Genomic DNA, 25,635 nt, shown 5'->3' with positions numbered 1-25,635 from the left:
ACAGATTTCAAAAACTAAACAAAGTCCTTATTCGGGCCTGGAGTACACACTTACCCTTCTCCTCCCATTCTTGTTATCTTAAGTCGAAAATCCACCGAGTTCAGACTAGGAGGTTTCCATTTCAAAATATCATCGCATCGCCCAGGCTTATATTTCTAAAGTAAAAACAATTATCAGGAAAAAGGTAAAATTTAGGGTTCAATTCAATTCACACATAATTTTTATTAAGCAACATTTCTATTTTTATTTACATTTTTTGTTAATGATTTATTTATTAATTATATATACAGCATCTACCTTCATGTATCCCTGCAGGCCAGAAGAGGGCACCAGATCTCATTACAAATGGATGTGAGCCACCATGTGGTTGCTGGGAATTGAACTCGGGACCTCTGAAAGAATAGTCTTAACCTTTGAGCCATCTCTCAGGCCATATTTACATTTTTTAAATTACACTTATTATTTGCTTGTTTATGTGTATGCGGGTGGGTGTGTAAATACAAAGACTCATGCATGATGGTCAGACATAAACTTGTGAGATGTTAGGGCTCAAGAAACTCCTTTTCTCAAGGTACAGCATTTAGATAAAAGTCAGCATTCCCTCAGAGATTTAAAAAGATAGTTTTTATTGCTAAAAGGTCTGAGGTGCCTGTTAAACATATCAAAGCAGATACTCTCAGCATCAACAATACCTGTTAGAGTCATCTTGGCTAGCAAACTCCCCCCACCCCCAACCTCAACCTCTCAGCCTGAGTGGTGTGAGACAATGATCTGTATTGTCAATTATATTTTAAATAAACGCTGATTGGCCAGTAGCCAGGCAGGAAGTATAGGCAGGTCAACCAGGCAGGGCAACAAGAACAGGAGAATTCTGGGAAGAAGATTCTGCTTTCTGCAGTTGTGACCCAGCCACAGAACAAGCAAGATGTGACTGCCGCACCGATAAAGGTACCAAGCCATGTGGCTAAAATAGACAAGAATAATGAGCTAATATAAGTTATAAGAGTTAACAAGAAGCCTGAGCTAATGGGCCAATCAGTTTATAATTAATGTAGACCTCTGTGTGATTTCTTTGGGACTTAATGATTGCAGGAACTGGGCAGGACAGAAACTCAGTCAATACCTGAGCTTCACTCCTCTTCCCTGCAGCTTCTCTTCCCTACTCAAGCATGTTGGCTATGCGGGTTCTTGGCCTCTTGGTTTCCTGGCTCACTAGTGGCCTCTTAGTTTCCCTTTCTCCTCTCTCTTCTTCCTCTCTTACTCCCACTCCTCCTCCACCTCTATGGCCCCATTAAGTCTGGACTCTTCCAGAAGTCTCCAGCTGAATTCTGCCTAATACCTATAATATTCGTACAATAAACCTCCTATATCACCATACCTCAATTTTTGTTCACCTGGTGCCGAAACCTTAGAATTGGCATATATGATTTCTCTTCAAGGGTCTCAACCACTCCACAGGAAGCTGCTGATTTGACTCTCCTAAGGTATGTATGGATCATTGTTTGTGCTGGTTTCTGCTACCCATCAAATTCGACTCCAAATTCTACAGTCTTCATCTGCTTCTTCCCTCAACCTGCTCAAAGCATTTGCCTCTCATCTACTTACTATACAGCCTGCTACACCTTCCTGGGGCATCTCTTTATGCCCTCCATGTGAACACATCTTTCTTTTTAAAGACGCTTACCCGTCTCCTTCTATCAGAACCCTCCCTTTTCCCAGAAAGTTCTCCTGGTCCCCATAAGAACTGCCTCTCCATCTCTTCAGATGCTTTATCCTCTCCTCTTCTACTGAATAAGTGTCACCCTGGAGCTGCCTATTACATCTATTAAAACTACAAAAGTCACATTGTTGTGGCAGAAAGCTCCTCTCACTATACTGATCCCCCTGATACCTGGAAAAGGACGCTTCTCCCCTATGATTTGGAGAGATGGAGGGCAGGCGATGGGATATGCGAGCCAGGATGACTCTATAACAATTTTGGTGATATTGAGGTATCTAGTGGCCAGTGTGTTCGAATTGATGTGCTAAACAGCACCTTAGGCAAAGGTTAATGGAGCAGCCATATGCCCCTTTTGTCAAAGATAAGAAAAACGATTCATTTTAGCAATAGGAACTAGCTGCTTAAGTTCCTGAGGGAATGAATGTTTGCTTTTGTCTAAATACCAGACTTGAATGACAAATTTCTTGAAACCTAACATTCCAAGCTTTTTGTTGATGATAAAGGGGTGACAGAATCATACAGGATAATATTATAACTTCAGCTGCTGAACAGGATTGCTTTGGCCTTAGGCTGTAAGATTCAGGAAGTCTGTGAGATTTTCCCATGGAAGAGGAGCCTGTGAAAACTGACCTGCTCCGGCAGAGCAGGGCAGTCAACCCAACAGTGTCCACAGTATAGGCAGAGCCCTGGACTCTTTACCAAAGTGTCCAAATAATTTACTCCTAATTGTTTTGGCTATATACCTTATTTTTTGACAGGGTTTCTCAGTGCTTCTGAGTTTGCTGAATTGACTGGATACAAGGATATCCCCTTATTTTTATCTTCCTAGTGCTAGGACAAGCATCTGCCACTACACCAAGTCAGTTATTGGTTTGTGGGTTTGGAAGAAACTGAACTCTAGTCTTCAAGTATTTACAACAAGTGCTTTTATTGAATCACCTCTCGATCCTAATGTTGTTGCTCTTTGAGAACTATCGTAAAGGTCAGTATGGCCTCAAAATTCACTATGTAGTTGCAATGACCTTGAACTCCTGAACCTGCTCCCACCTCCCAAAGTGCAGATCATGAGCCTTTTTCCTTCTCTGCCCCCCCTCCGCCCAACATTCTTTTTTTTCTTTTCTTTTCTTTTTGGAGGCATCAGGGATAGGAGTGAGACAAGACTGGTGTGGAACTCGTTATGCAGTAAAATTTGGTCTTGAATTGACAATAATACTCTTAGTCCAACTTCCTGAGTGCTAGGATTACAGGATGCACCAACATGCTCACTTTCTTTGTATTATATTAACAATTTATCTTTCTTCCTTTCCTTTCATTTTTCCCTCTTTACTAATTTTTTAGAATACTGGAAATGTTTAAACATGGGGCCACTTGGATACTAAATCCAAAAATGACCTACCTCCCATAACTCTGTTTATTTTTCATTTTGAGATAAAAATCCTACTAAATTGACCAAACTGGTCTTGGCTTTGATGTCTTAGGTTCCAGAGCACCCAAAATTACAGGCCTGTAGCATCTGGTCTGCCCTTAACAATTCATTTTACTGCAGGGCTGTAGAGATAGCTCAGTGGTTAGAAGCACTGCCTGCTGCTCTTCCAGAGGTCCTGAGTTCAATTCCAAGCAACCATATGCTCAAAACCATCTGTAATGAGATCTGGTGCCCTCTTCTGGCCTGCAGGCAGACATGCAGACACTGCATCCATAATAAATAAATCAAAAAAAAAATATTTTGCTGAGCAAACATTTTTGTTTTAATTAAGTCAAAATTAACCACTTTTAGGGTTGGAGAGATGTCTCAGTCACTAAAGGCTAGGCTCACAAGCAAAAATATTTTTAAAAGCCACTTTAAAATTATGTAATTTGTGGAGTTTACTCCCTGTTTAAGAAATATTTTCTTGATCTAAAAATCACTAGAATTTTCTGCCACATATTCTTAAAGAAGTTTCAGTTTTAATTATTTTGGATAGATGATACATTTCTTATTCTTTTGTTCTACGGAGAGATGTAAAGGAAAACTAGGCGACCAGGGGAGAAGTAAAGGGTAAAGGTCCTTGCCTCTCCAGACCATACAGAGGAAGGAGAGAACTAAACCCACAAGGCTGTCCTCTGACTTCTGTGCATAAACGCCACTCCTATCACATACTATGTATATATAATAATCATAAATATCTTTCAAAAAAGGAAAACTAGATTTACTGCTTGACAGATATGTACGCTATTAGTCCAATAACGTGTGAGAGATTGCACTTGCTAAAGCACCTTTTCCAAAAGAATAGCTGTCCCAAATGTCTTTCTGCCCTCCTTCATCTGCTGCACTGCCAAACACGCCTTCTATCCTACTAACAATCAGAATCTAGTTCAGAAACACTGCATCTCTACTTATTAGGTCTCCTTGAATGAATCTCAGCAATGCTATAGTTTTCAGTGGACAATTTTTGTTAATTCCTGATACTCTAGTAAAATGTCTAACACAAAGAAATTCAGTTTTGCTTCTATATATCACCAGTAAATTTCTAGATTCCAGAGCTAAAAGAAAACACACTAAAAATACAGCTCAGAATGCATGAAGGCCTGGCTCCCATTACCAACACTGCACCGGCCTGCAACTAGAATAACTCAGAATCAATGTACTCTCAATCAACAGTCTTTTTTTTTTTTTTTTTTTTTTTGCAGAAATAGAAAAGCCCACCTTAAATATCATATGAAACTAGAGGCGACCAACAAACTAAAATAATATTGGTGTCAGAAGACATATTTTCAAAAAAATTAAGTCTAGGTCTCGTACATCTTAAACTAGCCTCAATCTTACTATGTTGCCAAGAATGACACTGAATTTCTAAACTTCTGATCCTCTTGGTTCCACCTCCCAAGTACTGGGATCACAGGCATATCACCAAACCCATTTCATTTAGTACTGGGGATCAAACCCAGGGTTTCATGCATGCTAGGCAAAAGCTCTACCAACTAGGCTACCTGAAGCTAATCCTTTTTAAAAATTTACTACAAGGCTACAAATCAAACAGTATGTTACTTTACATAAAGATAAACATACAGGTAAATGGAATAGAATTAAGAGTACAAAAATAAGCTCTATGTGTATAATTGACTGACACTTCACAAGGGCATGAAGTTCATTCAATGGTGAAAGAATATTCTCTTCAAGAAATAGTGCTGGGCTATTGAGATGATTCAACAGACAAAGGCGCTTTCTGAACAAGCTTTCTGACCTTTGTTCAAACCCCTGGACCCACAATCCCACAATGTTGTCCTCTTACCTCCACACCCTTCTCCATCTCTCCATCCCACCTCCAACACACACATCATATATACACACAATAATAATAAATAAATATATTTTAAATAAACAGAAAGGATGCTGCTAACCTTGACTCAGAAAAACAAATATTATATTTCTTTCATATGCAGACTCTAGATTTAAGTGCAAATATATGAATAATATATATGTATGTATGTATGTATGTATAAGGGTGGGTCTATGTGAAGAAAGGAATAGGTCCAAAACTAGAAGGTGAAGAAATAGAAAATAAGAGAGTAATAAGAGGGAAAAAACGCCTCATGCTCTTATATATGAATTCTAGACTTGATTTCATACACAAACACATATGATATAAAAGCAGAAGAAAGACTATTTGGAAGGAGGAAAAGGAACAGTTGTGGAAGGAAGGTGTCTTAGTTACATTTCTGTTATTGTGATAAAATGCACACACAAAGTAACTGATAAAAAGACAGGTTTGAGTGAACTTTCAGTTCCATAGGGTTTGAGTCCATGAAGGACCAATGGCATGGCAGCAGAAACAGTTGGGAGCTCACATCTCAACGGGCAAGCAGAAGACAAAAAGTACCCTAGGAATGATACAAGTCTGTCAAGGCCCAACCCCTGTAACACACCTCCTAATGCTTGCCAAACAGTTCATCAACTGGGGAAGAACATATGAGGCCCATTCTCAAACTACCACATGAAGTTAACAGGAAAGGTGTGAACAGAGATAGGTACTATATGACATACATGTGTGATAATATTCTAATACAAGCCTATCTGTATACTAAATAAAAAGAATTAAAGAGGCCAGAGAGATGTCTCAGTGGTTAAGAGTACTTGTACCAGCTGGGTTCCCAATGCTCATATGGTGATTCATAACCATCCATAAGGATGCACAAAGTACATATCAAACAGGCAGGCAAAACACTCATGCACATAAACTAAGTAAAATTTAAAATTTACAGAGAAAGGTACTAGACTAAATTTTTCTTTTATTTTTTTTTTCATTTTTATGCTAATATCAGAAAGTGACCATTAATTTGATGTGGGATTCCCCTCTATATGCTGTGAATACCATTGGTGAATAAGGAAACTGCTTTGGACCTATAGCAAGGCAGAACTTAGCTGGGGGGGGGGGGTGACTAAACTGAATGATGGAAGAAAGAAGGCAGAGTCAGGGAGAAGCCATGTAAGCTTGCCAGAGACAGACGCAGAAACTTTGATGGTAAGCCACAACCTTGTGGTGATGCACATATTAATGGAGATGGGTTAAATTAAGATCTAAGAGTTAGCAAATAAGAAGCTAGAGCTAATGGGCCAAGCAGTGATTTAAATAAGATGGTTCTGTGTGGTTACTTCGGGTCTAAGCTGCCAGGCGGCTGGGAAACAAACAAACAGCCTCCAACACCATTGATGTTCACATGAAACATCGAAATTAAAAGCTGAGAGTGGGAGGCATTTCTATAACTGCAGAATTTGAAAGTAGAGTTACTAGAATCAGGAGTTCAAGGTCAGACTGCCCGGAGACCTAGTCATAAAACAAAACAAAACAAAACAAAAAACAAGGGGGCTGGAGAGATGGCGAGATGGCTCAGTGTTTAAGAGCACTGACTGCTCTTCTGAAGGTCCTGAGTTCAATTCCCAGCAACCCACGTGGTGGCTCACAACCATTTGTAATGAGATCTGGTGCCCTCTTCTGGCCTTCAGACATACACGGAGGCTGAACACTGTGTACATAATAAATAAATAAATCTTTAAAAAAAATAAAAAACAAGGAGCAATTCATTCTTTTAACTATTTTTCTCACATACTGAGTATATAAAACAGATCTGGGTATGTAAAAAAAGATGTTTCGATCAAGTAAATTAAAGGATATACAAGAGGAAAAAGTAATACTGAGACAATAAGCCACAAACAAAACAATGAGGATTCCCTACCATACATCATAGTCAAGAATCTAAATATTAAATATTAAAATCCGTGTGGCGAATACTCAAAAAGCTAAAAATAAACCTACCATAAGACCAAGTATATTCCCAAAGGTCTCTGCATCACACTCCAGCTACTTGCTGAACCATGTCCATTGCTTCTCTACTTCTACTAGGTAGGAAATGGAAACAACCTCAATGTTCTACGACTGACAAATAGATAATGAAAATGTGATATATGTACACCATGCAATACTGCCATTCCACTGTAAGAAAACTGAAATCATGAACTTTGCAGGGTCATGAATGGAAATAGAAAATACCGTACTGAGTGAGATGATACAGATCCAGAAAGACATCAAATGTTCTCTCCTATTGGAGGCTCTTAGCTCCAAATCTGAAGAGAGGTGACTAGAAACAAAACTCCTCAGACTTGCTCTGCATAGTTCCCTTACTGCTCAAACTGGATAATGTTTCCAATTATCAACTCATCTCTGAAAAGACTATAATAAAATTTAATTACTGATGACAGAAGTTACAAAATAATCCCACACTAGTTCAAGATTACATATAACAAAGGGTTATTTATTTAGGGAAGACTCACAGATCACTGTCCTAGATCACAGTCCTCTGCATGAATGGGGAACAGGAACCAAAAAAGCAGCCAGGAGCAAAAACCGGAAGCAAGAGAGCGAGCACACACTTTATAACTGCATTTATAATATAAGAGCTCCATACCCAAGTGGGCTGGTATCTTAAAGGCTATCGGCCCCAAAGGAGCTCCCACAGCAACTTACATTTGCTAATTAAGGATATTTGATAGAAATCTCAGAAAGTGAGTCATGACATAAACAAAGAGAGTAAAGAAGAAAGAAGTGTCTGCAGAAAAGAATGAGTTGTAATGTCGACAGCAAGTCCCTATGCCTCACAATGCCTATGCATAGCCCTCTTGAATCCATCCACAGCCATGGGCAAGGGAATTCATACTCAGAGACAAGTCATCATTTATTCATGTTTGTTTGTTTTTATGATAAATGTTAGAAAAAAAAGAGACAAATAAATAAATTCTTTTTTTCACAGTCTCCAAAGTAAAAGGGTCAAGATATTATATAAAAAAGGTTAAGGTTTTTGAAAGTAAATATATATGACTTACCACATTTGAAATATAAACTTTTGCTTAAGTATACAAGTATATACATACTCTAATACACAATAAGGAGTGATGAATTCACCAGCATACATTCATATTAAAATCATTATCAAAGCTCTAGCTAACTGATAAATATGATTCCTATAAATAAACCTGATTTTAACAAGTGAACTGTTTAAAGGAGAAAAACAAGAGAAATACTTGTGTTTGGACACAGCCCAATATAATCTGAGATGTCCACAGTCTTTAAAGAAGCAACAATGCAATCAACATAAATATTAAAAATATCAGACTATGAGAGGGAAATGTAAAACATAGCCGAACCTCTGTTCAAAGTGCACTTTAGTGTGGCTATAAAGAAAATACATGAACTAGACAGAGGGAAACTGACAGGTATGTGTAAGGCGGCAGTTTTCAACTAGATGGTGTCCCTGAAGAGGCTGAAAATGATGGAAAGACTGGCATAAGGAAGGTATATTACTGCCATCTAGGGGCGCAGCCAGAAACATCACTATAGATACACTGCCCAGAACAGGCCAAAGGAAGAAACCACAAGTCAGTGACAGCAACTGCACAAAAAGTAATGCTTAATTCCTCTTTGACTTTACTAACTTAATAATATTAAGGAAGTTTAAAGTTTTACTTCCCTAAAAACAGGGTGTCTAGACCAAAGTTGTATGTGCTTCTTCAAACTCTAGTAGCCATGTTCGGAAAATACTGTATCTCAAGCTTCCCACATGATGGCTTCTCAACCTACCATCTTACCATTTGCTGCAATTCCACTCTTTAAATAAATATGGTCTTCACATATCTAGACTCACACCTTTTTGTTTTGTTTCTTTTTGAAACTGGTTCTCACTGTAAGTCACTTCTAGAAGACTCCAAATCCACCCACAAAAATTATTCCCAAATCTTCATTTCTTAATTACTCTCAAGGAAACCTAGGTATTCCTTTATGAATAGGAGTACATCAAGCACAAATCCAACACCCCTTGGGTCCAGAAAGTTTTAAATCTAAAATGAAATCACTCGTTTTTTAAACAAAAAGCTACCCTTTCCATGTTGAACAGGAACTCCTACCTAGTCAGGTTCACTTTCTATACAGATGACTCGACTCTACCACTCTGCACTCATCACTTACCCCAGGATTTCCCTCACTACTGTGATATCCCAGCTGCTACCCTATAGCCAACAAACCCTGTCAAATCTAACTATTCTCACTCCAGCTGATTGGCTAGTTGATTGAATAGGATTCAAGCTTCTGAAACTAACAGCCACGCCCCCAATCTAGCCTCCTTTGTCTCCTCTAGTTTGCATCTTCTTCTGCAGTCTTTACATGGAGTAATAAAGACAGTAATAATTTCTAATAACTATCATTTACTGTGCATTTTCCTGACCAACCATGGGTGCTGAGTGCCATCAAATCACATGATTCTTAGAATAGTCTATAAATAGGTTAATTCACCATAATCTCCTGTCTTATGGGTCACCAAAAACAGAAAATAAGCAATGTGTCTAGACAGAGTAAATATTCAAATCTAGATATATTATTCCACATAAAAATGCACACTTACTACTATAATAAACTGGGCCAATAGAAAAACAGGGATTCACATAACACTAACACACACACACACACACACACACACACACACACACACCTCAAAGTGATTAAACCTCCAACTGTAAAACCAGGAAAAACCTTAGGGGAAAATATCAAGAGATCTTTAAACTAATTTTCTAGATACAGAACTAAAAGCACAAGCAACAAACATTAACAAGAAAAGTACCACTCCATTACAATAAGAAAAACTTGGACATTAAAGGAAACACAATATAGGGTTAACTACCAGGGGAAGGGGGGTTAAATATTTGAAAGCTAGATGTCTAATAAGAAATTTAATATACAAAAATATATGGTCACATAACTCAAAAATGAAATATAAATGATCCAATTAAAATAGGGACTAAGAACCTGAACAAGGAAGAAACAGATGTTAACAGACGTGTGTAAGACGATGTCTACCTACTCAGCCATCTCCAGAGACTGGAAACCAAACCTCAATAGGAACTCACTTCACATCTATTCAGATGAATAGTAGCAAACAGACCAAAAAGAGCAAATGTTCTTGTGAAACAGGACAAAAAAGAAAGCATTGAACACCTGCTGAAAACTGGCACAGCACTATGGAAAATAGTGTAGAAATTCCACAATGAACTACTAAATGAGCCAACAATTCCATTTCTGAGCACATCCAAAGATACCGAAAGTAGGATCACTGAGAGGAACCTATGCTTCCATACTCTCTGCAGCACTGCTCACAATACCCAAGCATGGTAACAATTAAATTCTTTAATAGATGCATGAGTTTTTAAAACATAACAAATAAAGGAATTAAAATTGCAATGGAATATTATTCAGCTTTTAAAAAGAAAAATATCCCGCCATTCTCCACTTTACAAGTAGAGCTAGAAGACATTCTGCAAACTAACATACAGAAAGAGAAAGCAAATGGGATCTCCCAAGTGCAATCAAAACTAAGCACTCATGAAAGTAGAAAGAAAGATGGTATTGCCAGGAACTGTAATCTCGAGAAAGGCATGAAGTTGACCAATGGCACAAAATTAGTAAATTTAGAGATGATTGATGTTGATTATATGGAATGGGCTGATCACTTTATAAATGATTATCAAAACACCAAGGTGTAAACCTTTAAAAACATACCATTTAGGGGATGAAGAGATGGTTATGAGTGGAGGTTAAGAGTACTTGCTGCTGCTCTTGTAGAAGACCCAGTTTCAGTTCCCAACTCCCACCTGCTGGCTCACAGCCACCTCTAACTCCAGTTCGAGGGCATCTAACACTATCTCCTGGCCTTCTAAGGCACCACACACAAAAAAAGTGGGCAAAACACCCATATTCACGAAATAAAAATACATCTTTTCAGTAATGCACAATTTGTGTAAGTAAAAGTGTCACAAAATAAGAAATTTTAAATATATCTTCTAAAGGTCTATATGTTTACAAATGTATAAAGTGTAAGAATGACCAGAGCAGAGTCCCCAAGGCTGCTCGGACTACTCTGGAGTTCTGCAGCATCCCCCGGCACCAGGACAGCTCAGGGTCTTAGCAAGCACAAGACCATGTGTTCAATCCCTAGTACCAGAGGGAAAGAAGAAAGATTCATGCATTATCAGGAAAATATTTATATTTAATTAGCTCCTAAATTGTTGTTACAAGCATGAGTGACAGGCTCCCTCTTTTCATTAGAATTCTATATGATCCTATGAATGCTAAAAACCTTATCATTAGTATTATATGTTAGAACAGAAGTTTCTGGATAAATACTAAAATGCAAAGCATAAAATGATACCAGCTTTGAAAGCTGAGTGGAAATAAGAATGCGTTAATGTACTAATACTTGCTCAGATTTGAATAAAGAAACCATGAAAACATAGGTAAAAGCTTGACTAGAGGTGAGGGCATAAAGAAAGGTACATGCCTTTAATTCCAGGACCAAGAAGCAGAGGCAAACAGATCCCAGCAAGCTTGAAGCTAGTCTAGGTTACACAATGAGACTCTGCCTAAAAATTTGAAATAATAAAAACTAAAAGAGAGGAAAAGCCTGTTCTATATATCACTTTTAGATTCACTGTTACACTTCTGTGAATATATTATCTAGTGAAAAGTTGAAACTAAGTATACCGCCGTAAATTCTTTAAAAAAAAAATCTACCATTATGTTTCAACATTTAACAATAAAGTACCAATAATAATAATAATAATAAAACTATCCTATTCCTTGGGTGTTTAGCTGTCATCTATATGAGAACTGACTTTCTATGATCTGTATTTTCACCCTCAAAGGCATCACTGATCCTTTCATTTTCTAAAGAGATTATATTTACTTTCCCTTTCTCAGCCTCCAACATGTCATCATGACCAATTGTTTTAACCATACAGTTCTACAGAAGAATATACATCTAAATCCAGCTAAGACTGGCTAAAAGTTTATTTTGTCATCAAAATCCACGAGAAGGCATATATTTATGAATTATGAAACCTAAAAATTGTTTTCCTTTTTCTTCCTTCCACTAAGCAGTTAAGAATTGCTACACTCTGAAAACTGAACAAGAAAAAATATTTTAAATGAACAAGGTGTATTTTCTTTCTTGACATTTTACTATTACAATTCCTCAGAAGTGATTATATTTCTCAATTGAAAAAATAGGACAGTTCCAGGGTGGGGGTGGGGAGATGACACTTTTCCTGTCTGCCAGGAAACAGAGCCCTTCTTCAGCTGAAGACCTATCAAAATATGCAAGCTAATGTCATGGAAACAGAAGCTCTCACCATGGCAACACCGCCCTGCTAAAGAGAAAAACCACTGTAACTGGTCATGTACTTCAAGACAAGGCATTTAGACTAATAACCAGTTTTCATTTTACAATCTATCTATAACAGTCTTTAGACCTAGCAGTAGTAAAAATTTCATTAAAATATTAATATTTTGCAAGAATGAAATATTAAAACTAAATTTGACTCTAAATTTACATGTAAACTGATTAATGCCAGAGACCTAAAATTAAGCTGCCCAACTTTGGAAAGAACACATCATAAAATAATTGTATCACTACTAAAGTAAACACTTTGGTCTCCACATAGAAGCAGTTAAGTGTTTTACTAACTGCCGTGTCTCTTCTACACAAGTAGTTTTTCTAAAAGTAAACAAAAGTACTTGTAAGATTTCTATCCCTACATCAACTATACAATATACTCTATTTTTAATTAGCTACATAAAAATTCTTGTCTAGAAATATTATTTCCACAATATTAAAGTAAACCAAGCTAGGCTTGGTGGTACATGCCTTTAATCCCAGCACTGAGAGGCGGAAGGAGCCCTATGAGTTCAAGGCCATCCTGGCCTGGTCTACAGAGGAATATCCAGGTTAGCCAAGGGTACGTACTTGGATGGATGGATGGATGGATGGATGGATGGATGGATGGATGGATGGATGGTAAAAAAAATGAAGACAGTTTTTAAAAGATCAAATATTAATCAACTTTATTATCAAACTTAAAAGAACAGCATATTACATAAATTACCATTAAAATCTGGTAAATAAAAAAGATTTAATGTTAACATCAACTTTGTAAATTAAATGATCTAATAGCTATCAAGTAAAAGACTTACTACTTTAAAATGTCAAGTTACTTTTTATGAATAGTCATTCTTCAGTAACAAACCACAAAATAATGAGTGATTCATAATGACAATTATGTACAGAACTAAAGCCATTTAATATTAGCAGTCTAGTAAGAACTGTTTGATTTATGACACAGACTGATAACAGCACAGGAGTTCAATTTGAAAATGGATTTTTAAAACAATTTCAGTTTAAAGGCCCGAACTTTAAACCCTAGGTGGAAAAATATTGAAAAAAAATAGTCATTTTTTTAGAGAAAATACAAATTCTTCTCAAAATATTCAAATGTATTCAAATGTTTTCTCAAGTATAATTGGCATTTCAAATTTTAAGCTTTATTTTTAATATTATGTGTATATGGGGAGGAAGAATATGATGTAAGTGTGGGTGCCTATGAAGTCAGATTCCTGAATAGCTGGAATCACAGTTACTTCTGAGTTGCCTGACATGGATGCTGGGAACCGCTCTCAGATCCTCTTTAGGAGCAGTATGTACTCTTAATCACTGAGACACTCTCCAGCCCACATCTCAAATGTTCGAAATGGTATTTAAAATTGTTTCTGTCCTCTGTAATTCCTAAAGTAAAACCCTAATCCAACATCATGGCACCTGAAGGCATTAGAAAATGGGACCTTAGGAGAGAGAAGGTCAAGAATCCCCAAAACTGTCCTCTGGCCTCCGATGCACACTGACTTGTCTTGCCTGAACCCGCACACACACTGAAAAAAAGATAAAGCCTTTCAGATAATGAGACGATGCCATTAGCACTCTTTGTGAATGAACCCAGGTCCTCCTCACACCTCAAGGAGTATTGTGAGAAGATAGCCCTCTGTGGACTAAGACAGGGGCCCTCACCCTACACCAGTCAATCAGTATATTCATCCTGACCTTAAGCTCCAAAGAAAAAATTCTGCATTTCAAAGGCAATTCAGTTTGTTGGATTTTATCGCAACACCCAAACCAAGACACGCTGTTGATATATAATACAAGACATCTTTAAATTAAAAAAAAATCTTGAATCAATAGCAAAACACATGGAGAAACAAAAAGGTAATTAAAAGAGAGCAAACCTGGGAAGCTAAGGCAGGAGGATCACAAGTCCAAAGCTTGTCTGGGTTATAGAGAGACTTCAGCTAGACAGGCAACTCAGTGAAATCTGTCTCAAAATAAAGAGTAAAAGGAAAGTAAGAATACAGCTTGTGCAGGAAAGTACTAGCTTGGCCCAAGGAGGCCCCACCTTCTGTCTCTGAGAGCCCCACTCCTCCCAAAAGACTGGCACTATATATATTTCAGTGGTAGAGTAATGCTTACTCCATGTGAGGTCTGGGTCCCACCCAAAAAACCAGATCCAGAAAAGAAAAAATAAGCTGGCTCTGCTGTAAGGATGATCGGAAAGCACTAGCAATTAGGAAAATTGATTGTTGTGAATATAAAGACTGAAGGGAGAGACAAGAACAAATATACCAAGACCAGATAGAACATTCCTGTGGTTCTACAAACAAAAGACAATTAACACAAAAAGAACTGCAGCTGTGACAGTGGTGACAGACAAAAGAATAATTTAAAAAACAGTTGGAAGGTAAAACAAGACTTGTGATGGTAAGAAAAGAAAGAGTCAGAGATGACATCTATCTTTCTGGTTAAGTTACTGATACACAAAAAGACCAGTTTGTATGTTTGGCCATTAGCGTCTGATTGCATCGAGACACTAATCAGAAAGTAATGTCTGAGAAGACACATAACTAAATCTAGAGTTCAATGGACGTAACTGGCTAATGGAAGGGAACTAAACCCATGAGTGTAGATGCAACTGCTAAACAGAAAGAACAAAGGGCCTTACAACAACAAGCCTCAAGATGATAAATTTTAATGCTGTGAAGGACGAAGAGCTGAATGAGACACAAGAAATGGCAGAATACTAAGAGAAAGCCAGGAGTTTGTGGTGACACCAATGAATACTAAAAGAAACAGCAGACATATAGACTAACAAACACTAAAGCAAACCCATAGTTCTCCACCTTCCTTATACTGTGACCCTTCAATACAATCTGGCATGCTGTTCGGACCCCCAACCATAAAGTTATTTTCTTTGCTACTTCATAAATGTAATTTTGCTACTGTCATTAATCATAATGTAAATATGTAATATGCAGAATATCTAATATGTGACCCCTGTGAAGGGTCGTTTGACCCCATCTTCCAAAGGGGTCTTGACCCACAGGATGAGAACCATTACACTAGAGGGTGGAGTTAAAAAACCAACTAGTTGAAGAAGCATCACTAGCAACCTCTCCAAAGAGCAACCATGAGCTGCATTACACACAGTAAAAAGTCCGAGCTGCTTAGGTACTCGAGGCTTCCTCCTACTGACTCCATGTGGTAAGGCAATTTGCAGACACCTAGAACTTTGAAGGTTTGGGACTAGTTTGGGAACCAGTTGACTAAATAAATAATCCTGAAATTAACTTCTTCAGCTAACTTTCTATAATTTTTCAAATTTTAGTCTACTTTGAATCAGTTCTGTTGTGATGACTAATAGCTACTGTGGTTTTATTCAAAATCTGATATTCTCAAATTTCTTTATATAAATGAAGAAATATTCTAAGCTTTTCTTTCTCAATTAAAGTCTGGATTCACCTCTTATAAAAGCAATAAGCAATTCTCTAGATAGCATTGGGCTATCTAAAAGTATTGGGCTCCCAAGATGGCTCAGTGAGTAAAAGCACCTGGTGCCAAAACTGATAACTCAGGGCTCCCCACTATGCAAGGAAAACTAAATCCTGCAAATTGTCCTCTGCCTTTCACAAGCATACTATGGTATGTGTGCTATATGTATATATGTGTACACACACATACATAAGCACAAATAAGTAAAAAACAGTTAAAATTTCTCTTCAAAATAGAACATTAAATCAAAAATTAAATATTTTTTTCCTAAACTCACTTTTGTGACCTTGGCCTGATTAGAATGATTATTTAGATTTCAGTACCAATGCCTTTAATATTTCATCAAAATTCACAGTAGTGTCTTTCTTACAGCAGAACTTACATCTAACCTATTAAGTGACTCAATACAATAATAATTAATGTAACAGAAGAGAAGTAATTCCTTACCACATTTTAAGTAACTAGCAACAAACATGCTGTAGCCAAGCAATTTTTTTCATGATGCATGGATGGATGGATGGATGGATGGATGGATGGATGGATGGATGATAGGTAGGCAAGACAGACAGACAGACAGACACAGGCATATATCACACATCGGTAATATTCATCTTTCAACACTCCTTTGCCTTTGGAATGTCTTTGCGGTACCAGGGAAAATACTGCAGGTAAAAACCAAGCTTCAAGTATTCAGTCCCTGCCATCAAAGGAGAACAGCAAGAAGTACGACTATCTATGCAAACATTCAAGAGTAGAAGCTTCAGTCCAGAAATTCCAGCACAGGAAAACAAACCTGGAGTTTGGGAGAGTTTACCCTCTTAAGGGTAGAACTATATCCCTTTACCTTTCTTAAATATCCTTCATGATTTCATTTTTAATTATATGTATTACTGGTATGGTTGTGTGTGGATATGTGCCCTCAGAAGCCAAAGGACAGTGCTGGATGTCTGGGAGCTGACGTTTAGACTGTAGTGAGCTCCAGCATAGGTGCTGGGAGCTAACTGCAAGAGCAGTGCTCGCTCTTCACTTCTCTAACCTTTCCTTTGCCTTTTTACTCTGAAAATACTGACAGGAGGGAAATGCCATCAGACAAGAGACTGGAGGAATGGTCTTTAGACAGACAGAAGAAATTCCCAAGAATTGAACCATAGGATCTGACATTTAGGGCATTAACCAACAAAAAACCAAAGGTTAAGATTTGCATGTAACTTAATATTAAAAAAAAACAATAACTTATGACATTATTTTACCATAATAGTGAATCCCAACCCCTTTTCAATTACTAAAACTAAGTTCATCAAAAAGTTCTAGACGTTTCTGGAAAAAAAAATCAGGAAGATTGGGAATTTTTATATTTAAAAATTCTTGGTCTGATCAAAGCCCTAAACTTCTCATATAGAATTTGATTTTAATACAGTGCCTAAGGTAATTTACAAATCTAACTAAAACAGAATGAGAAATTATACTGAACATTAGGACTAATGTCCAATTATTATGACTAATAATTAGAAATGTCATGGTAGACTATAACAAAGAGAATGAGGTTAAAATGGGTCCCTAAACATGCCAAGAATCCATGAATTTTATATATATTTGGCATCATAATACTTACATTAAGGCTCTTTAGATGGAGAAATAAGACTAGCTCATCTAGGTGAGTCTTGCACACCTAATCCTAGGTCAAGAATGCCTCCAACCTCATCAAGTGGCAGTGCTGGTGATACTGTCATAAACAAAAGGACTTAGCCCAGGCACACAGGAAAACTATTACCAGATAAACCAGTCTAAAGACAGTTTCTTTTTACTAGAAAAGCAGTAGGGTAGTTTTTTGTTTTGTTTTGTTTTAGGGTTTTTCATTTTTTTAATATTTGGTTTGGGTTTTTCTTTCTTTAAGTTTTTAAAGTAAAGTTAGTCCCCCCCCCCCCCAACATCAACCAGAAAACCACCCTTAATTTTCCAGGAACTACTCTTAGTTGTCCCCTAAAGGTCACCTACCTCAAACAAAAGCATCTTATTCTGGTCACTCCTGACAGCCTGTACAACAGTTAGGATCCCCACCCTGCTGACAAGAGGCTGACAAAAAGCTGCTTGCTTTTCTTGCTTGTCTTGCTGCTCCCTGAGAGATGACGTTGGCAGTTTGATCCTCAGTAATTCATATTTCTGACTAGAGCAGCTAGTTTAGTAGGATCTCTGTGATGTTAAATTTTGTATTTGGTGCTAAAACCTGGAATGCACACTGGACCATCCCCACAAAGGGCCCCGTTCCTCTTAACCGATTTTTGACACCCCCTAGGTGTGGATCACTTCAATTCATCTGCTTCTCCACCTGCTCTAGTCACTCATCTCTATGCACCTACTCATTCAAGTGTCTGAGCTACCTGTTGTGTCCTCTTGGCTCATGAGTCAACCATAAAATTGCACCGATGTATTAGTCTCTCTACTAATGTCTCATGTAGGAAGGAGGCCCCTCGACTGACCCCTGGGCATGTCTCTCACAGGTCTCTAAGTCAGATTAGGAACCACAGATTCTCTGGCCAAGGTACTTACTCCCCCTAGTCTCTCCCATTCTCTTACTCAGCTCCTGGATGCCTCTGATCTGTCTCTCAGCTACCTCCTGAAGCTTACTCTGTCTCCCGCCTCCCCCTAAGGGCTGCTTTGACTCTGTCTCACTCACTGACTTGCTGGAGCCTGTTACTCTGTCTCTCTCAGGTCCTGGAGCCTACTCTGAGAAAGTCCCACAAGTATATCAGACAACTTCTCTATGCCTTCCTGGGCTCTACAGTGTTGGAGATATTCGAATTCTCACTCTGCCACAGTTCCTGTTTAAAATATTTTCCCCCAAGCCTCTCCCACCTCCTCTTCCCTGCTTGTTCTCACAGCTAGCTCCTGTCTCTAACCATAGGCTCTTCTCAATCAGAATTAAACTCCTCACCTACATTCCCTAATCTCTTTCCCTCCTCAGGCTCAGATTCCATTAAGGTACACTGCTTTACCATGAATGGCATAGCCTAAGTACAAACTAGATAACCTGTCTCAATGGTCAACAAAAAGAGGGGGAGGGGGTAGGCACACTCAGTTTCCAAATTCTCACAGATTGTAACAACTTCTGCCACCACATAGCAAATGATCCAAAAATCCCCTTATCTCTAAACCTTTCTCTACTCTCCACTCTAATATCTTAAGCCTTCTTTGCTCTCAGCTTCCTCTAGCTCTTCTTCACTGTTCACAAAATCCAGTCTTATTCAAATGTGTTTTGAGTGTAAATAACATTAAAATATGTCAAAAGCTGGCTTTTAAGATGGGTTATGGCCTACTCGCTCTAAACTTAAGCATGCTTGTTTTAAAGTTTCCTCCAAAGTCTCTGTCCTAAGTCAGGCAGGCCACCTGACTCTATAAAATGGAACAGCCCAGGAAAAGACCTTGTGCGCTTTAAAACAGCTAAAAATTAAACTGCTGCCAATGGGGATTATCTCATACTCCTCTTTCTTAGTTGTAACTCCATAAACATGGCCTTCTCTTACATCTCTAAAACTTTTGCTAAAGCATAAATAAAGTTTATCTCAAGATTTCTAAGACCACTGTGCAAACTTTCTGTCTCTCGAGTTCTATACACTCATTGAGTGTGGCTCAGAAAATGAAATCTGTAAATTCTGTAATAAAAAATTTAGATTAAAAGTTGAAATAAAAAGGATAAACAAATGCATATATAGGTAATCTTTCTGTTGTTTTGTTTTTGTTTTATTTTGTTGTTCGAGACAGGGTTTCTCTGTGTAATAGCTCTGACTATCCTAGAACTCGCTCTGTAGACCAGACTGGCCTCAAACTCACAGAGATCCACCTGCCTCTACCTCCAAGTACTGGGATTAAAGGTGTGTGTACCACCACAGCCCAGCTATACAGGCAATCTTTATTTGCTACAGCATGCTTGTATATAACTTATATTCAACTCTAGTTTAGGAAATGGAAGCTTTGTTTTGTTCACAAAAAGAACAGAAAATAGTGTGTGCCTGATGGGCTCACCTTGGACTAAATAGTAACTGAGTCATTTGCTGCCATCTTTGCTCATGAAGTAGCAACCATGTGGCTTGCCACCATCTTTGCTGATGATACCACCAGGATGGAAGCAACCATGAGGCTGGCAGCTATCTTTAGTTAGGTTAAAGAGACGGTACACCATGTGATTTCATCACCATCTTACTTAAGATGACCACGTGGCACATACGGAAGCACCCATAAAACAACTAGTCCTATTGAGCCCTATGATATCACTGCATCTTTGATTGATGCAAAAGATTGCAGTCCAAGGGGCAACAGGAAAAGAGAGTCTTCCACCCCTGGACCATTATCTTACCTACTTAGTAAAAGAGATGCAACCCACTTGTTCTTGGTCATGCCTAATTGCCCCTATGCCTGTTGGAATGGAATCTTTTACATAAACTGAGAATCATCATCACCTTCTCTGGTGATAAGTTATTAGACTCACCCAGCAAAATATCAGTATCTTGTCCTCTGTCATGAGTATCTCCTAACTGAAAGCCCTATCCTCAATCAAAAGATACAATTGGACTAGTTCTGAGATTTACAACAAAGATTCTCAGGGATATGAGCAACCATACTCCCTGGGACTGATCCAACACCAACTTCTTATAACTATTAAACTAACCAGTCCAGCTAGCCTGTCCAGATTAAACAATACCCAATAACCCTGAGAACAAAAAGGGATACTGCAGTCTGTATTTTCCAGCTTAGAGAAACAAGCATCCTGCTAGTCACCTTAAAATGTATCTCTCCTGCCTGTGAAGAAACCTGGGACCTCTGATGATAGACCCATCCAAGATCTGAGGAGGTAAATAAGAGGGTCAAGACCATCCATCCACCCATAGCCCCAAACCCACAAACTCTCATGTGTCTGAATCACTTAGAGAAACTGATATACACAGTCTTTGAACACAAATGATGCATTCTTTCCCCTCCCAGTGGCAGAGGTAAGTCAGCCCATCTTTGTTTTAGAATAGACAGACTGTGATGGTTTGAATAACCATAGGAGGTATGATCTCATTTGAAGTAGGTTGTGGACTTGTAGGGAGATGGAAAGGAGGTTTCAGAAGCTCAAGTAAGGCCCGGTGGCTCATTGTATCTTCCTGCAGTCTGAAGATCCAGATGTAGAGCTCTCAGCTATCTCTCCAGCACCATCATCTGCCTGTCTGCCACCATGCTTCATGCTGTGATGATAATGAACTAAACCGCTGAACTGGAAGCCAGCCCCAATTAGATGTTTTCCTTCATAGGAGTTGCCACGGTCATGGTGTCTCTTCACATGAATAGAAACTTAAACTAACACAGAGACCTAAAGGTTGTTCTAAGGATTTAAAAACTCCCCAACCATGTTTGAAGAAGACTAAGTCCTGACCTCCTGGGACCATACTCTTAAAATATGTAGATAACCTCCTCCTAACTTCTGAAAGAGAAACAGACTCTAAAAGGGGCACTGAGAAACCACTATAAGGATTATTAAGAGCTTGGGCTACAGAGCATTAGCTAAGATATCCCAGCTTTGTCTATTAGAGGCTACCTATCTCAGAAACCAGCTGAGGAGAAGTAAAAGAAGCCTGTCTCAAAGTAGGATTGCTGCCATGCTTCAGATCCCAACTCCAAAGACTAAGAGACAAGGTCAAGAGTTCATAGTGACTTCTGGATACCAGTGTTGAGGGAAGAGCAAGGCCTCCATACACCAGCATAAAGGGGAGCACTGAGCCTCTAATCTGGACTGAGACTGAACAAAAGGAATGTGGGGCTTTAAAAGCAGCTCTGACCTTGGCTCCAGCCCTAGCACTTCCAGATGTCTCAAACCCTTTTCATCTGTTTGTCCAGGAAACAAACTATATTATAAAGATGGTTTTAACCCAAACTTTGGGTCCGCAGAAATGCCCTGTTGGCATACTCTGATTAGACCTTGTAGCCACAGGATGGCACACCTGTTTAAGAGCTGTCACAGTGAAAGAAGCAAACAAGCTAACTCTTATCCTCACAGCACTCTATGGGGCTGAGGCCTTCTTTGGATGAACACCAAACCACTGGCTGTCAAATGCCTGTGTGGCCCAGTATCAGGCACTGCTCCTGAACCACCCAAGGACACTTTGAGAAACCAACCACCATCAATCCTGCTACCCTCATGCCTCAGTACAACTGTATATTTAAGGTATAAAGATGCAGTTTTATATGCCTTATGTTCAAAATTACTAGCTCCTTTTCTGTGCTCCAGTTACCTAATTTGATACCTGTGTAACTTCCCAGTAGTTCAAACCCTAATTTCTCAGAACAGAGTGAATAAAAACAAAATGGGAGGGTGTTCCCACATGAGATGTAACTTTGTTGAATAGGCAGTGCTTAGTCTTCAACAGTCAGAGAAATTCCAATATCACGTTACAGAACAAGGTACTCAATCCCTACCCAGGTTTTTATTCAGTGCATGTATCTCTACCCATTTCCTCGGGGTATCAATCCCTTAACACATTTTGGAAATATGGCTGTATAAAGAACTGGTTATCAAGTGGTGACCAGAACGGGAATGCACTGACAGTTACTGAGTACTGAGTAGAGAGCAAGAGAACTGCCAATGTTCTCTCCGGGACTAACAGTACAGCACCAAAGAACTGTCAGACCCACACATTTGTGTTGATGAGGCAGGAAGGCTTGCAGGAGAGCACAGCTTATTCCATGTGTGATCTGACCAGTAACATGGTAAAGATCCACATGGAATAAAGTCTCAAAACAGCAGCTTTTCTTTATCTTCCTCCATAATCCTTTGAATTTTTCTCAATGATAGCAAATGGAAAGTTTGAGATACTAATAGTTAAAGGTATAAGACGCCTCAGTAGAAAATAAGTGTTTAGTTAATGTCACTGGTAGATTTCTAGCACAGAAAGGTAAAATATTATAAGAAAACACTGAAAAAAAACTTTTAAAACTAATGATGAGGAGCTGGACAAATGGCTCAGAGGTTAATAGCAGTGGCTGCTCTTCCAACGTCCTGAGTTCATTTCCCAGCAACCACATGATGGCTCGTTACCACCTATATATGATGAAAATAGACGCCCTCTTCTGGTGTCCCGGAAAACATGCAGACAGAACACTATATATAATAAATAAATCTTTTTTAAAAATAAATAAAATCACTGATGAAAATGTTTACACACACACATACACACACATGCATGCATCAACGCACATGAACTTACTCCAGTAGGCTGAAAAATAAGTCCATCCATTTCATGGCTGACTTCTTTGGCAAAATTCCCTTCCAGGAGCTATAAAATAAGAATATATATTTAGAAATATAATGATAATTTAAAAATTATTTTAACTTCTTTTTAATAAGATTTATAAAATTTTCTGTAACATAAGAACTGAGAAACAGGAGAGAAGTAGAAACACTGGGATGCAGATATTGGATCTCTGTGATTTTGGGTCCTAATTTTGACTTCATCTTTGCTGGCATCTCATTTTCCAACATAAATAATTTCTTCAATGTGAAAGCAATTCATATTAGAGTTTGAACATGCTTATTTCCTTTAATGTTAATCAAGTCTTTTGCTATACTCAGTGACAGATAATCTAAGGAGGGGTAAGATGATACAGAGCAGTTTAAGAGTTTAGTTAAGCTTCAGAGTTGTTTCCTTTTGCTGGTGGTCTTGGTTTGTTGAGGCAGGACCCCATGAATCTCAGGCTGACCTCAAACTTTATTGCTCCTTCATCCCTGTCAGTGCTGTGATGAGAGGGGCACTGCATCACACCCAGCTGAGCTTCAATTCAGAAAGAGGGAGAAGTTCTGCAGACAGACAGCTGGTAATGACTACGCAATAATGCAAACGCACTTACTGTGACTGGACTTAATAGTTATAATATTAAGAAGGCAAATGTTACTACTATGTTCTTGACACTTCCCCCTGGCTTTCGTTTGTTTTCTTTCTCCACCATCAGCAAGTGAACAGAGTTGGCAAACTGAAATTCTCAGGCCAATATTACAAAGTGTGGCCAGATTTTAGGGCTGTTCAAAATTTATATATTTCTCCACAATTCTCTCACAGGTTTAGTGACATGAAAAGAAAATTCACCTAAATAAAAACTTAATCTGTTTTAAAATCTTTAACTTCCTATAAATAAAAGGGAAAAAGGCTCTGATGTGCCAAATATCACTTAACTTTCATTCTGGATATCACAATTTTTTTAAGTACATATGACATTCACGTTAGAGAAAAAAAATGAAAGTCATTTTCACACTAATCAACACTAGGTAGTAGACACATTGACTGAATGATTTAATTTATCAAAATATTTATAAATTAATGAGAAAAAGCTAAAACAAAAGTAAATATATAATTTTGCTAATCCCTATATCAAACCATGAGAAGTTGTCAATGTTCAGAACCTAAATAATGAACTTCTATGATTCTATGAATAAAAGAAATCAAAAGAAACATTTTAAAGCACTTAGAAATGAATAGTACAAAACCATGGTAGAATATTTGGCAGATTACATATCTAATTAGAAAGAAAGAGGGAGAGGAAGTGTCATGTAACAGTTTCCTTGAGATTAAAACATCCATTTTTGCAGGAAGTTCCTTAAGCAGGATGCTAAGTAACTCAAAATAGCTTCAGGAAGTCTCTGAAACTAATCAGATTCATTAGGCCCCTTCCTGTCACAGTACACAATAGAATCAAAGTTCTGTCCTGGCTCCCACACCCACCCTACCAACCCCCAGCCAGGACAGAAAAGGAAGTTGAGCTGCAAAGAAGACTCTTCAGACCAGATCAGCAGCCTGGAAGAAGCAGAAAGCAGCAGGCTGCCTAGGTTTAAACTGAGCCAGCCACCTGGGAAGGCCACTCCCCACCCTGTTCAGCCGCCTGCAGGCTGTGCAGTGCACTACAGGTTTCCCAGGCTTCATGAGCCATATCCATGCTAGAGTGGGCTTCAGTGAGACGGTTGTCTTTTGAATCATTTCTCCTCAAGACTCACGCATGCACACACGCAGGCAGTTACTATAACAAAAACTTCAAACTGGAGAAGATAGGTCAGACCAAACAGGATAAAGATACGTTCACTAAGGATGATGGGTGGTCTTTCAGAGTCAGGCAATCTCCACAAAAAGCGCCAAAATTAATAATGAGGAGCCAAACGATTAATAATTGTGAGGGTTTTTTTGGAGGGGGGATTCGAGACAGGGTTTCTCTGTGGCTTTGGAACCTGTCCTGGAACTAGCTCTTGTAGACCAGGCGGACCTCGAACTCACAGAGATACACCTGCCTCTGCCTCCCGAGTGCTGGGATTAAAGGCGTGCCACACCACCACCTGGCTAATAATTTAGATGACCGACTTGATTTAAAGCTACCTTTGTAATTTTTTTCTGACATTACATTCCTAAATGTTATTTTAAGTCAAACCTATTCATGAGTTATAATTGATGTGGGAGTGTCATATTATCAATCTGTTGCTTTCATTGGTTAATTAATAAAGAAACTGCATGGCCTGATAGGTTAGAACATAGGTGGGTGGAATAAACAGAACAGAATGCTGGGAGGAAGTAGGGCAGATGCCATGCCTCCCCTCTCCAGAGCAGAGGCGATGAAGCTCCAGCCCAAGATGGACATAAGCGAGAATCTTCCTGGTAAGATGGATTAGTCAAGAT

The 25,635-nt window shown here is 38.5% G+C and overlaps 1 protein-coding gene across 6 annotated transcripts in view; it reads right to left on the bottom strand.

The window, feature by feature from the left end:
- Positions 1–25,635, bottom strand: part of Rngtt (RNA guanylyltransferase and 5'-phosphatase) — a 182,122-nt gene that overhangs the window by 94,167 nt on the left and 62,320 nt on the right. For all 6 annotated transcript variants that reach the window (XM_050145469.1, XM_050145470.1, XM_050145475.1 and 3 more), the window contains 2 exons: positions 23,188–23,256; positions 55–155 (listed from right to left, as the gene is read on the bottom strand). In XM_050145469.1, coding sequence (XP_050001426.1) covers positions 55–155; positions 23,188–23,256 — 170 coding nt within the window. The remainder of the gene's footprint in view (positions 1–54; positions 156–23,187; positions 23,257–25,635) is intronic.

The sequence above is a fragment of the Alexandromys fortis genome, unplaced genomic scaffold (genome assembly GCF_014885135.2).
Source record: "Alexandromys fortis isolate MF-2015 unplaced genomic scaffold, M_Fortis_MF-2015_v1.1 scaffold_2_26212498_36691700, whole genome shotgun sequence".
NCBI classification, from domain to species: Eukaryota; Metazoa; Chordata; class Mammalia; order Rodentia; family Cricetidae; genus Alexandromys; species Alexandromys fortis.
The sequence above is the reverse complement of the archived record's forward strand: the minus strand, read 5'-3'. Positions and strand labels throughout refer to the sequence as shown.